Below are 15,225 nucleotides of genomic sequence, written 5' to 3'. Positions count from 1 at the left end.
ATGATTAAAATGTACCCTATAGGCAAACATTCCCTTCCACTCAGAGAACAAGAAGGAATGTGAAAAGTCTGATTTCTGTGGGAAAGCACTTTGGTTCCAACCATTTGGGATCTGATTGACATCTTTAAATGAGCAGTTTAGTCCTTTGCAGGCCTCCCTCCAGTTGCACACAGGAGCATATTGCACATGGGATGCATCCCGTCTGCTCCACACGGAGGGAGTTTCCACTGAGCGCAACACAGGGTGTGGAGTAGAATGAAGCCTTGGGTGTGTGTGCATTGTGAGATAAGATGACGATAGGGGCTTATTTCTTCGCATGGCCCAGCATCAATCTCTGTAGGCAGGGCAGGCTCTATTTACCCATGGGCTGATTTGTTCCACACTAACCCCAAGCCACAGAGGTCACACCATCAACTGAGACTCCCTCAATGTGTCATCACAGCCAGTGTAGGGCAGCCCCTCTCAGGCTGGCACCAAAACCAGAAATGACTAAATATAACGCACTTTTTATCCTGTAGCTTAACATCTCCTTTACGCAAGTAAAATTTTTACAAGGGGCCTACTGAGCACCATATATGTGTCTGCATATTTTAGATTCTATGGAGGCGGCCAAAAACATTGGTATGTTCTGTCTTCCCGGGAAGACATTCTTCTTCAAGGGAAGAATGAAACATAAAACACAGTTCTCAGGGCAGAAGTCTTGCTCATGCTTCATTAGGACTTTTGGCCTTGGATGAGACCACGATTGAGGTGAGGGTTGACCCCCACCTTGACCCCCACACTCCCTCTCCCCCAACCTCCCACACCACACAAAGTACAGAAAAAGAGGTTTTTATGGTTATAGAGCCATTGAAGTAACAAATATTGTATAAAGGAGGAATTTCTTCTCTTTTACCCACAAGAAACCTAAGGCCTAAAGCAAAAAATAAATGACTCATTGAAAGATGGGAAAATAGAATCTAGGTCTCCTGGCTCCCAGCTTCATCCAGTAGCTCCCCAAATGGGTTTTCAAATCCAGGGTGCATCCTCAGAGGTGGCACAATTTTTTCACTAAGGCAGGGGTCCCCAGAGTTGTTATGAGATGTTAGGACAAATAAATAAAAGAAAAAGGGAAAACGATCAGGTTCTGTAGTCAACTAAGATGAGAAGAACCTGGATGAAACAGAGATTTTTCCCCTGTAAATTTCTTAGCCCATTTGATGTGTGAATGTGAATTGTCAGTCTCTAAAGGGGGGATTATTGGACCCTGAACCCTACCTATGTATCTATGTATGTGTGTGTATCTATGTGTGTATATGTGTGTATGAATGTATGTATGTATGTATGTATCTATCTATCTATCTATTTATCTATCTATCTGTCTGTCTGTCTGTCATGGAACATCTTCCAGACCAGCATTTCACAGGTCCACTGCAGAACTTCAGGCCCTTGTCCTTGGTATGACATGCAAAATGTGTGCTGGGCACTGCACCTGTGTACCAACATGACTACTGGTGGCTGAGTTTAAACGTAGAGACCATGCTACCCACTCATTGACTTCTCAGTGACATGAAGTTTCCTAAAGCAGATGAAGGCCTCTTCACACATGTCTGCCCCTTACTCCAGGATTATTACCTTCTGTGGATAAAGAGTGAGTTTGAAAGAAATCAGTGGACACATTAAAAAATATCCAGTAATACTGCAGCTGTTCTAATCCACTCCTACCAACAGTTTTGAAGAGATGTTGATAGCAAATCAAGCTTTATAACCATGTGATCCCATCTTATGATTTCAATCCATGCACAGGAGGAAAATTGTGGGCACGAAGTTTCCAAAGGGAAAATTTATAGATTGGTAGTTAATGAAATACAGTTTTCCTCTTTGGCAAATTTAATTTACTAGCTTCACTGTATAGGAAAAAGCAGGAAAAAAATTAAAACCAACTCACCTCCAAACCTGTTTTGAGCTTTTACTTGTCTGCCCAATTGATAGTTTCTACTCTCTGCTTTTGATGAAAGTATTTTTTATTATTTTAATGTAACTTCTGAAAACTAAATTATCTAGAAGCAAATAAAAAGATATTGCTTTTATAGTTCCCAGAAGGAAAAAACAAACACTAGGAAAGTTCTATCTAGCAGATGGGGGAGATGTGATGGAGGCAGTGATATTTGAGCTGAGCCTTGAACAATGAACAGGAGTCTACCAAGCGAGAGGCTAGCGGGTGGCCCTCCAAGATAAAACAACAGCATGTACAAAGGCATGGAGACATACACATCTTGACTTTTCCAGGAATGGTGGGAACGCTGGTGGAGCTACAATGTAGGTACATAGCATAAAGTGGCAGATGGGAAGCCTTTGGAAATCTTATTACGTAGGACCCTGGATGCCATTCCAATGACTTTGCATTTTCTGTAGGCTGCCAGTGAAATTTCCAAGCATGATAGCGTCATGTCTATCTATGCACTTCAGAAAGACAACCTCAGGGTTAATGAAGAAAATGCATTGGAATATAAGAAACTGGTGACCAGAGTGATCAACTGCATGACTGTTGTGAAAGTCCAGGTGAGGGGAGCTGTGGGCAAGGTCAGAGTTGAGAGGCATTTCAGAGATAAAATGACAGTAACTAACTGGATGTGAGACTGAGAAGAAAGGGCTGTACCAGATATATGGTGCTATCATTAAGTGAGCTCAACATTGCAGAAAAGGGATAGGTTTGGTGGGAGTTGCTCACAAAACATGTTTAGTCTAAGCAAAACCATTGCCATGGGCTCAGATAAAAGTTAAGAAGTGGAAACCATTCCTACATTCCTATAGGAGCTGCTATCTGGAAGGCCTAGTATACACGTGGCTTTTCAGCTGTGATTTTGTTTGATTTTAGGGATTATTCTTTTTCTGAATCTGAGCAATGTTAGCGTGTAAAATACTCACACCCACAGCTTTGACTGGGTGAGAAGTTATCATAAATCATATTGAGTTTGTTGTGATACCTTCAGCTTCAACAAGTGATGAGTCAGGTCAACTCCATGTGAAAGTTCCTTGCTAAGCACGCAGATATTCTGAAAGGTTTCCTGGTACACTGGCTCATGGCACAGATAGGAGAAATTGAGGAAGGTAAGTCTTTGACCCCACCTGATAACACCTAGTTTGAGTCAACCTGGTTAAGTACAAATATGAGAAGGCTTCTCATTCAGGTCCATGCTTGCCTACTCCTCTGTCCACTGCTTTCGTGAAGACAAGATGAAGTTCACAGTGAGTAGATTTTTCCTTTTGAATTTACCACCAAATGGTTGGAGACTGTCAATATTCTGAGATTTAGGAGGTCTGCTTCTTATGGCCCCATCATGGAAAATTTGTTTTAAAAAAATTCTCTCTTCAAACACATGGACACAGAGAGGGGAACAACACACACCAGGTCCTGTTGGGGGGTGGAGAGTGAGGGGAGGGAACTTAGAGGACAGGTCAATAGGGGCAGCAAACCACCATAGCACACATATACCTGTGTAACAAACCTGCACGTTCTGCACATGTATCCCTTTTTTTTAGAAGAAGAAATAATGAAAAAAAATCTTTTTTCTATTTATATAATCATGGCATTTATAAGCATCTCTATAGAGAAGGATAATTGTGCTGAGATTAGACAGCTGTCTGAGCACCTCACACTGACCTATTTTTAACAAAATGACTTTCCACATCACCTGATTCCGGTCTCCATGCAGGGTAAGCAGTTCCTACGCCCTAGAAAGTGCAGATCATCCCTCATTCTTGAATTCCTCCTTTTATCTACCAAAATTCCTGAGCATGTTCAGGAAAGATGAAAAGCTTATTATCAAAATAAGTGGCTGAGATAGACTTCTTATCACATTTGTTACAGTAAAATGGGTCTCCAAGAAAGAAAGATTTGCCTTGGGCTCTAGCATGGCCATTTATTTAAGAAAGCATCTGAAAGATGAAGCCACCACAGCATCTCTCCTGTGGTTCCAGACAGAAGCCTGAGAGTCTAGGAGGAGGTGGACCGAGAAACCCTGCCAAAGTAACTAGTAGTGCCGGGTTTCTCACAACACGATGCAAAGGGGCTAGAATCAGATGACTATTTTCATGTTTCGACATACTACACACTGGAAAACGTTACGGCAGACTCTACTTTATAATGGGGCTGCAAATGTAAAATGATTACCTAGAACTAGGTCCTCTTAATAGCAGCAAAGTTTAAAAGGGTCAGAGGGAGCTCCAGACACAGGTTAGATTTGATTTCTCTCCTAGTTCTGCTGTAAACAAGAGGTATAAGTTTGGCCAACTCACTTAACCCCTGAAGCTCAGTTACCTTATCTGTAAAATGATTGCATTGTACTAGGTGTTCTCTAAAATTTCTTCTACCTCTGACTTTTTAGGAGACTAATTTTTAACTCCTTTTTAAGCTATTGGGAGAAAAATTTAATTTTTTTTAAAAAGTTACCTTGAATCTCTAGAGCAGTTCTCAAAACTATTTTGTCCCAGGCAAAGGAAATGAGACTAGGTACCCAGAATGAGGCACCCTGCATAAAGCTCTGTGCTCTGAAAACCAATGTCAGGGACCCTGTGATAAATAATTAAACCAAGTATCCTGGGACACTGCTAGTGACATCGCCTCTGCTGATCACTCTTGCCAGCCAGACACTCTATCCTTGCTTTCTCATCATTGGCATCCAAACTGCCTACTAATCCATTGCTTTGGAAAGTTTTTTTTAATAAAAAGATTATTTCTATTAGGAAGAAAACATCCCAAGTTAAATAGGAAAATTAACTGAAATCATTTTCAGATGTGATTTTTAGCACTTATGGCCATTTCAAACCATAGTATTCATTTATACTATGCTATTTATTGTAAAACTTCTTTTTTTTTCCAAGGAAAATAAGATAGTTTGCTTTATTTTAAAACAGTAACTTTCTTATATTGGGGCACTGACCAAAATTCAATACTGATACAAATATGTTACCTAGGAGGTCAAAATACATGCCAGGTGAATTTTCTGAATTTCTCTAAAGAGAGAATTTTAAACCTTATAAAACAATTAGAAACAAGTGAGTGAGAGGTGAACATCAACAACCTGTGTAACATAAGCCACAGTACAAATTTAAGCTGAATAACCAAGCCATGTCAGTTATCCCAAATCATTTTTGTTAATATTTAGGAGGATACACATATTTTCAATAACTTAAAAGTGAATCTTTACTCCTATCTCTTAATGCTCGAAGAAGTATAACTTTCTTCTTTTACTAGATTTAAGTAATCCAAATATCTACTCAAGGTAGGATGCTCTGTCATTAACTATAGCTGAGTTTATCCAAAATAGAAAAATCATGAAGATTTATAAAGCATTTAAAAAATAATCATTTATAGCAAGTCCTTGAAAGCTCTAAATAAGAAAGGCAGTTCTCTACTTTCTAATAACACCTATGGTTTATATTACATAATATAATTCAACAAAACAGCATTCTGACCAATGATAATTTATAGGAAATTCATTTGCCAAGTATATGTTTTATTATAAAGTTAATATTTTGACAAATCTTAAAAAATTTTAAACTCTATTCTGACATTTCCAGAAGTATTATCTTAGCAAAGTCATCTTTATGATACCACTTATTAAACTGAAGAGAAACAAGATGGTACATTCTGGGTTTTACTTTAAAAGGGATTTGATTTATCACTACTTGAAAATTACATTTTCTTCCTCAGTACTGGATGGCAATGAGATGAAAGCAGCTTTCCTGGCTCTCAACTTCCCTTCTTCATCAATTTTTCCAGCGTTGCATAAGGCCTACACTAAAAATTCTACAACTATATATCACATTAATATAATTACTTATAATTAATCAGCAATTTCACATTATCGTTAAAACCTTTATGGTTAAAAAATGCAAGGTAAGAGAAGAAAAAAACACATTGAACTAGAACTGAACACATTGGTAAAATTAGTGAATACTTTTTATAAGCTTGGATAGAGGAAGAAAGAAGACATCATTTTGCCATGTAACAGGAGACCAATGTTATTTGTGATTTCAGATTGTCTTTGCTGGACTTCTTGGAGTCTTTCTAACTCCTGCCCTTGCTAACTATGTAAGTCTCACCTTTTCAAGTTTGCTACCAAGATGCATTTGCAAGGAAATGTGGTATTAAATCACTCTCAATCTCTTATAAACTTCAGAATATCAACGTCAATGATGACAACAACAATGCTGGAAGTGGGCAGCAGTCAGTGAGTATCAACAATGAACACAATGTGGCCAATGTTGACAATAACAACGGTTGGGACTCCTGGAATTCCATCTGGGATTATGGAAATGTAGGTAGCCAACGTGCAATTTTCACCTTATTGTTTAAAAATACGATTTCTTTTTAACAAAAAATGTGCATGTTAACCATAAATAAATTAAAAATAAATTCTAATTACACATAGCATACAGTTATAAGTAAAGGTGCCCATTTTGCTCATCCAATTTTGTTCCCTAGAGATAACTACTGTTAATAAGTGTTGCATGATCAGTTAAAATTCAAACCAACAAACACTATGTTCAAGGGATTGTGGGTATATACAACAAATATGAACATCCTTTTGCCTTGCCTGCAGATACCCTCAATAATGCTGAAAGACTTATACAACATTACTGCTTCCAAAGCTTAGACTATCTCACTTTGTTTTCAAAGGAGGTTTTACGACCTTCTAAAGAGATTGAAATTGACATTTCACCTAAAACTCGGGAAATGTAAATGACAATATTAATTGGTAAGAGAGGAAAGAAGAAAGAAAGAAAGAAGGAAGGAAAGAAAGAAAGAAGGAAGGAAGGAAGGAAGGAAGGAAAGAAAGAAAGAAAGAAAGAAAGAAAGAAAGAAAAGAAAGAAAGAGAGAAGGAAAGAAAGAGAGAAGGAAAGGAAAAGAGAAGCAAAGAAAGAGAGGAGCAAAGAAAGAGAGGAGCAAAGAAAGGAACACTTAGCACTAGTTAGGAGACCCAACTCTGGAATTATCAGCTATATATTTAACAAACGTTATACTTTTAAATAGCAAACTCTTTATTGTTTCAATTTTATCTGGTCAATTGGAAAAATAATTTTTGTCTTATCTGTCTCCTTGAAATGTGAGGATCAAAGGAGACTAAAACATGATAGCTTTTAAAGTCTATTTCAGTAAAACAGACTTATATAGAGGGGTTTTTATCATGCTGGAACCTGAAAATAAAGCAAACCAGTTAGATGCTCAGTCTCTGCCCTCGAAGAATTGCAGTCTGTCCTCACAAATGTCAGCAATAGATATGATTGCCAAGCAGTGCCCCATCCAGTGCTCTTATCCCAGCTCATCACGATCTTGGAGTTCCCATTTCTCTCTGCAGGTGGAACTGACTTCTGATAAGAATAGCTCCTTGGAGAACACATGCCTCACTATTTGCCTTCTACTTTAACAGGGCTTTGCTGCAACCAGACTCTTTCAAAAGAAGACATGCATTGTGCACAAAATGAACAAGGAAGTCATGCCCTCCATTCAATCCCTTGATGCACTGGTCAAGGAAAAGAAGGTAAAAATAAAAGGCTTTTTATTTTTGGTGAGGGGAGAGGTTTTACGTCCTTCAGTAAATAACGAGAAGATCACAGTCATTCCCTCTTGACTACAGTATCTTGTAGTGTGCAGCACAAAGGGGGAAGTTATTGGTGATTGCCTGAGGGAAGGCAACTACTGCCACATCAAATGCTGTGGCTCACACCTACCTCTACAACCACTGAGCAAAGCACTTGAAACCTTGACTGTTAGAGGAGCAAAGCTCTGGTCACACCAATAGGAGCCTCAGTACTTTGCCAAGGACATTTTTCTGCAAGAGTTAGTTAGGGTTATTAGATTTAGCAAATGAAAATAGAAGATATCCAGTTAGGTTTGAATTTTAGGTAAGCAGCAGGTCTTTTTAGTATAATATATCCTATGCAATATTTGGGATATACTAAAAAAAGATCCATTGTTTATCTGAAATTCAAATGTAACTGGGTATTGTATATTTTGTCTGGCCATACTAATCCAGGTGAGTGGAAAGAAGAGATCCATAATGTTTTAAAATATTTGCCTGAGTTCATATTCCTATAACTGATAAATGGGTACCTTTCATTGACAAGGTAGAGAAAATAAATAAACTGCATTCTCAGAAGATGATTATTACATAGTCTAATCCAAGGAATCTATGATGACCAAATGAGGTCCAAGTTGCAGAATAAATTAAGCCTCAGACTTCTGTGTTTATGAGAAGCTGAGGTTTCAAACCAGCTAAATCCCTTAGGACACTTAGAAATGCTAAGATATACAGAATAAGCTAGAAATGGCTCTTCTTCATCTTGATTATGGAAAAATTTAGCTGAGCAACACTCACTGTTGGCCTCGTATACCCCTCAGGTCAACAAACCACTGGGCTTGGCATTCATTCTCTCCCATTCTTCCTTTCTACCTCTCTTTTCCACACTCAGCTTCAGGGTAAGGGACCAGGAGGACCACCTCCCAAGGGCCTGATGTACTCAGTCAACCCAAACAAAGTCGATGACCTGAGCAAGTTCGGAAAAAACATTGCAAACATGTGTCGTGGGATTCCAACATACATGGCTGAGGAGATGCAAGGTGAGTAGCATCCCTACTGTGCACCCCAAGTTAGTGCTGGTAGGATTGTCAGACTATCCTCGCGCGTGTCCATAGTGGGCACCAGTGATGCAGGGATGGTCATCAAGGCCAACATTTGTGCAGTGCTTGCTCTGTGCCAGGTACTGTTCTATGTGCTTTAAGTGCGTTAACTCAGTTGGTTCTTCACAGCAATCTTATAGGTTCTATTTTAATCCTACTTTATGGATGAGGAAACTGAGGTACAGAGAGGTCACAGAATCCTTGCCTGGGTCAATTCCAAGCATTTTGGCTGTGGATTCTGTGCTCTTAAATGTGATGGAACACTGCCTTTTAAGTGTGAATCAAGAGTAGACTCGAGTCATATTCAAAAGAATGCATGAATGGCTAAATGAAAGAAGAATGCTAATAGAATCTATTAACTATCTATAGCTCAGACAATCACTTAATTTCTGGACATTCAAAGAACAGCTGCACACAAACAAAGTGTCTACCTAGGGACCTAACTTAATGGCAATTTTCCAGATCTCTGAATTGATTGATTTCATCACAACAAGTAGATAAACCTTGACATTAGCACATAGCTAGTTTGGAAACCCCTACTCCCCCAATCCCCTCCAAGAAAAGAGTCCTTAAATAGACATTAATATAGGCTTCTTCTTTTCTCTTTATTAGAGGCAAGCCTGTTTTTTTACTCAGGAACATGCTACACGACCAGTATACTATGGATTGTGGACATTTCCTTCTGTGGAGACACGGTGGAGAACTAAACAATTTTTTAAAGCCACTATGGATTTAGTCATCTGAATATGCTGTGCAGAAAAAATATGGGCTCTAGTGGTTTTTACCATGTCATTCTGAAATTTTTCTCTACTAGTTATGTTTGCTTTCTTTAAGTTTCAATAAAATCGTTTAGCATTGAATTCAGTGTATACTCACATTTCTTACAATTTCTTATGACTTGGAATGCACAGGATCAAAAGTGCAATGTGGTGGTGGCAAGTTGTTGAAGTGCATTAGACTCAACTGCTAGCCTATATTCAAGACCTGTCTCCTGTAAAGAACCCCTTCAGGTGCTTCAGACACCACTAACCACAACCCTGGGAATGGTTCCAAGACTCTCCAACTGCTCTGAAGGCTGCTCTATAGTTGTTGTGCACAGTAACGTTTCAGATCAGCAAGGACAGAAATTTACTCAGAGTCGCATAAGCAAGAAAGGGTGGTTTATTGCAAGGATATAAGAATATCTCAAAAAATCTGAGGGCAAGAAAAGCAGCTGGTTATCAAAAAAACTACATCCAGGAACTCTGCTGACACCAAGACCCAAGTCTGCTTCTCTCCCTGAAGCCACGCGTTACCTCTTCTCTCTTCTTCTCTAAATTTTACTTCCCTCTTTTTCGCATATTGCAGATGGATTTTTTTGTGCTCATGGCACAGAATGGCTGAACCAAATTTTCAGCCTCATCTCTCGTGTTTACATGTCTTTCCAGTTCAAGAGGTAATAATTCATATTGAATCCTGATTCCATTTTCCTTGATCCTGTTTGGCTCAAAGTTAGCAACTTCCATTCACTGATGGCCAAGAAAGTGAAAGGTCTCAGAGAAAATAGAGACTCTAAATATTGTGTATTACAATATAAAACTGTTAATTTTTAAAAGTTGCTCCCATACATCTTTTTTTAATCCCCAGTGCCATAGGGGAATATCTAATCCATTCCCATGTCTTCAGGTGAAATAGCCACAAATAATCCTAACAAATAAAACTAAAGACATTGATTCTCACCATTTGGAAAAATGCTAATATTTACCAGTTTGTATTGGGATGAAACTGCTATATTTTTCCTCATACTGATATTATTTCATAACTGTTCACATGAAGTGCACTATGAGGTTGGTAGAACTTCCAAAATATTCTGAAGCCATGAGAGGTAAAAACTTATCAAAACCCCATCAAAGGTCATGGCCTTAGATATTTTCCTACTGTGAGTGAGAAAGAAAGAAAACTGTGACTCATAAACTGGATACAATGTCATCTACCTGACTTTTGGGAACTGGTAAATCCCATGTTTCTTAGAAGAATTGTCTAGCCCCTATTTCACAATAAAAAATTAAATTCACTAGGAATATATAAAAATTCTAGATTATATATACTTATCAAAATACATAAAAGAAAAATTATAAGAATTGAGAATTTAACAATTTCATTATCCTAGTTGAAGATTTTAACATATATCTTTCAATAAGCTAGAAATGAAATAGTTACAGATGTAAGAAATGTTTAACACAATTAACAAGCTTATGTTAATAAACATATGTAGAACACTGCAGAATATATATCCTCTTAAGCATGTATGAAACATTTACGGCCGGGCGCGGTGGCTCATGTCTGTAATCCCAGCACTTTGGGAGGCTGAGGCGGGTGGATCGCAAGGTCAGGAGATCGAGACCATCCTGGCTAATACGGTGAAACCCCGTCTCTATTAAAAATACAAAAAAAAAAAAAATTAGCCAGGTGTGGTGGCAGGCGCCTGTAGTCCCAGCTACTTGGGAGGCTGAGGCAGGAGAGTGGCCTGAACCTGGGAGGCAGAGCTTGCAGTGAGCCAAGATCACGCCACTGCACTCCAGCCTGGGCGACAGAGCAAGACTGTCTCAAAAAAAAAAAAGAAAAGAAAAGAAACATTTACAAATATTGGTCATTGCTGAGACATAAATAAAATCTCAAAAAAATTCAAATGATTGGCATCATAAAAGAAGAAATTTTTATGACCTAATTTTAATTAGGATAAAATAAACATTTTTCTCTAAATAAAACCAAATTACCCATTTGTTTTGAAATCAGGTATGCTAATTCTAAATAATGCAAGCGCTAACAAAAATTTCATGAATAAAAGTAAAACACATTTAGAACTGTGCAATAATGAAAACACTGCATATAAAACCTTATGAGTAGTAGCTATAGCAATGTGTAGTGAAAAACTGGTAGCCTTAAATCTTTATTTTATAGAAGAATGGCTGAACATTGAGTTAGGCCTTCAATTTTACAAATGAGGGATAAGCATAATGTATACAAAATACATACGAGGAAAGAAATAATATTGACAATTCAGAAATTAATAAAATTGAAAACAAATGTACAATAGTAGTAAAGGAATAGGGTCAAAAGTTTATAAACTTCACAAGAGAAAATTCCAGACCAAGACGGTTTTTACAGGCAATCTAACAAATATTGAAGATACAAATTACTCTAAGCTTATACAAACTATTCAAATGTATAGGGGGAAAACAAAACCAGGAGTACTTCCAACTCATTTCGTAAGAATATTATTAACTTGATTTCAAAACCTGACATGGATTGTATGAAAAAGTGAAATTAAAGAGTGATCTCTGTCATAAATATAGATGCAAAATTTCTTAACAAAATCATTGCAAATCAGTTGGGCAATGTATACAAAAGATAATATAGCATGATTAGGTTGGATGTTTCATAGCAATCCAAGTTGATTTGATCATAGGAAATAATGTAATTTGCTGCATTAAAAGACAACAATTTTGTGATGTATCTCAATAGCAACAAAAAATATATAGTAAATTTGAATATTCGTACTTAAAAGAAGTAATTCTTAGAAATTTAGGAATCAGAAGAAACTTAATTAAACTAAGATCATCTCTTCCAAAAATCTACTGTAAGTATCTTATAAAACAATGAAAGCATTCCTATTAAAAAAATAAATAAAACAAGATGCCTGCCATCACAATTTCTATAAACATTGTACTGAAAGTTAGTAAAGCAAGAAAAATAAATAAAAAGACATAAAGATTAGAAAGAAAGCAGAAAAAAGCCATCATTCTGCCCAGATGATATGATTTTCTGTGTAAAAACTCAAACAAACCTATATAAGTTATGAGTCAGAGAATTTAGAGATTTCTAAGTACCAAAATGACAATCAAATATGAATTGTATTTTTAATGCATCAGCAGCAAACATAGAAACTTCAATTTTTTGTAGTTACACTTATAATTGCAAAAGATATGACATACCTAGGAAAAACTATTTAGTAATATTTCTTAAGCACCCTAATAGTGCTACATCCATAGCACTATTCCACTATAGAAATCCATCAGCATATAAAAATGCAAAGATCCCTGCCTCTTTTAGCTAACATTTTAGTTAGAGGAGACAGAAATAATGATAAATATAATTAATAGTAGGATATTTTGTAGGATAGTAATTTATACTGTAACATAATAGCATAGTATTTTTTCTTAGCATGCTAAGAAAAAAAGTACTGAGCAGAGTAAGAGGAATCAAGAGTGTCAGGACGTAAGAGGCAGTTTGCAATTTTTAATAGGGTATTTGGGATACACATCATTGAGAAGGTGACATTTGAACAAAGACGGAAGGAGATGAAGTTCTTAGCCATGCCAATATTTCTGAGAGAAAAGCATTATGAGCAGAGGAAACAGCCAGTGTTAAGGCCTAAGACAGAAGCGTGTCTGGCATATTAAAAGTACAGCAAGGGGATCAATGTGGCTGAAGCAGAATGAGCAAAGCAGAGAGTAATAGGGGATGAGGGCAGAGGGGTAATGGAAAACTAAATCATGAAGAGCCCCTTTGGGTGTTACTCTGAGTAAAATAGGGAGACATTGCAGGAATTTGAGCAGAGATAAGACATCATTTTGCTAAGTAATAACCAACAAAAGAAGTGCTAGACTTCTATGGAAACTTTATTGAGATGTTAAGGTAAACTAAATAAATGCAGAGATACACCATAGCCTTGAATTAGAAGATTTAATATTACAAAAATGTCAGCTCTTCTGCAATCTATAGATTTAAGGCAAATTATAAACAAATTTTCAACATATTGTGTGTGTGTGTGCGTGTGTGTGTGTGTGTATGTGTCGACTACATAACAAACTAAATTTAGAATATACATGGAAGATCAGGAGCCAGTTGGGAGACAGTTCTCCATGAGTTGTTGGTGCTTCTATACATCTTGTGAGTAGAAGCACTGACTGCCCTTTGTTCTTAACTAATTTTTGCAAAGATTTTTTGTATGGCAAATAGCTTTGGAAGATAGAGATAGTGTCTTCCTTTAGAAGAAAGAGCAAGCATGCTATTATAAAAGATTCGAGTTCCCAAAGCTCAGGGTTTCTCTCAGTAATGCAATCCACTGTGTGTGCAAGCATCAATCTTGGTCTACATCATCACTTCTATGAGACTTATAGGCAACGAGCACTGACACAAACATGCTCATGCTCATACTGCTTGCTGTGACACGAGTAATAAAGTCCTTTGTCTCTGATCCAGAAGTCTCATGTCTTCTGTTATCATCCATGAAACGATAGCTTTCAAGTAGGATAAAATTTCAGACCCTTCCTGAAAAGGCCAAAAATAGCCAAGTTACTGGTGCAGAACAATGAAGTGAGTGACTTGACCTATCATAATTATGATAGAGACATGATAATTAAGATGGTGTGATATGAGTATTAGGATACTCAAATTCATCAATGGAACAAAATGGAAAGCCTAGAAATAAATTCACACATCTATAGATGGCTGGAATAGGACACAGGTTGCACTCTAGGTTCAGTGGGTGAAACATGGGCTTTTTAATCAATGGTATTAAAACAATTAGGTAGCCAAATGAAATAAAAACAAACTAAAAAATGAAATAGACCTCTACCTCATACCTTATTAAAAAATTAATCCCAAGTATATTAAATCTCTAAATATAAAAGGCGAAAAAGTAGAAGGTAATATAAAATAATAACTACATGACTATTGAGAAAAGAAAGGATTTGCTAAACTTCACATAAAAAATCTTAGCCATAAAACAAAATATTAATAAATTTCTCTACATTAGAAATAAGAATGTCTGTTTACCCAAAGACAACAAAAATCATGTGGAAAGACATAAACTAGTAGAGATATTTGCAACACATAAACTGGGTAAGAGATTTGTACAAAAGCGATGTTAAGAATTCTAACACATCAATGAGAAAAAGATGAGTAGAAAAACGGACATTAATAGGTTTCTAACATTAGAGGAGCCCTGAATGGTGAATCTGGATATGAAGAGATCTTAACTTCATTAGTAATAAGAAAAATGCAAATTTAAGCCATAGTGGGAAGATCATTGTATACCCATCCAAGTGGCAAATGAAAAAGTCTAATATCGGGTGTTGAAGAGAATGTTCAGTAACCAGAAAATGGCCAGAACAACTGTGAATTTATACAACTGCTTTGTAAAACAATTCGGCATTGTCTAATAAAGTTGAAGCTGTAAATATCCTGATCCAATAATTGCACTCTTCGGTATATATCCTAGAGAAATTCTTGCACATGGGCATCCAGAAACATGTACAAAAAAGTTCATAGCAACAGAGTTTGAAACAGCAAAAAACTGGAAATAATCCAAATATTTGCCAACAGTAGAACAGACAAATATATTTATTTAGTAGGAATACTAAACATCAAAAAAAAGAAAACTATATTAATCACAGCCACACACAACAACATGAATGACTCTCTGGAAAATAATTTGGGGCCCAAAAAGCAAATTGCACAAGAAAACATATAGCATTTATATAAAGTACAAAAACATGCAAAATAGACAATATGT

At 36.8% G+C, this 15,225-nt stretch overlaps 1 protein-coding gene across 1 annotated transcript; it reads left to right on the top strand.

The window, feature by feature from the left end:
* Positions 1–3,174: 3,174 nt before the first annotated feature.
* On the top strand, positions 3,175–9,526 carry GKN1 (gastrokine 1). Its single transcript, XM_001136301.5, has 6 exons — positions 3,175–3,228; positions 6,023–6,076; positions 6,165–6,302; positions 7,417–7,527; positions 8,459–8,606; positions 9,279–9,526. The coding sequence occupies exons 1-6, from the start codon at positions 3,175–3,177 to the stop codon at positions 9,371–9,373; spliced, it is 600 nt and encodes a 199-aa protein (XP_001136301.1). The 3' UTR covers positions 9,374–9,526.
* The last annotated feature ends 5,699 nt before the right edge of the window (positions 9,527–15,225 follow it).

Source organism: Pan troglodytes, chromosome 12, assembly GCF_028858775.2.
Source record: "Pan troglodytes isolate AG18354 chromosome 12, NHGRI_mPanTro3-v2.0_pri, whole genome shotgun sequence".
Taxonomy (NCBI): domain Eukaryota; kingdom Metazoa; phylum Chordata; class Mammalia; order Primates; family Hominidae; genus Pan; species Pan troglodytes.
This window is presented reverse-complemented; position numbering and strand designations above follow the sequence as displayed.

Coding starts and splice junctions, on each gene's coding strand:
- GKN1 (XM_001136301.5), top strand. CDS start 3,175: ATGCTTGCCTACTCCTCTGTCCACTGCTTTCGTGAAGACAAGATGAAG. Junction 3,229..6,022: donor AAGACAAGATGAAGTTCACA/GTGAGTAGATTT, acceptor TTGTGATTTCAG/ATTGTCTTTGCTGGACTTCT. Junction 6,303..7,416: donor CCATCTGGGATTATGGAAAT/GTAGGTAGCCAA, acceptor CTACTTTAACAG/GGCTTTGCTGCAACCAGACT.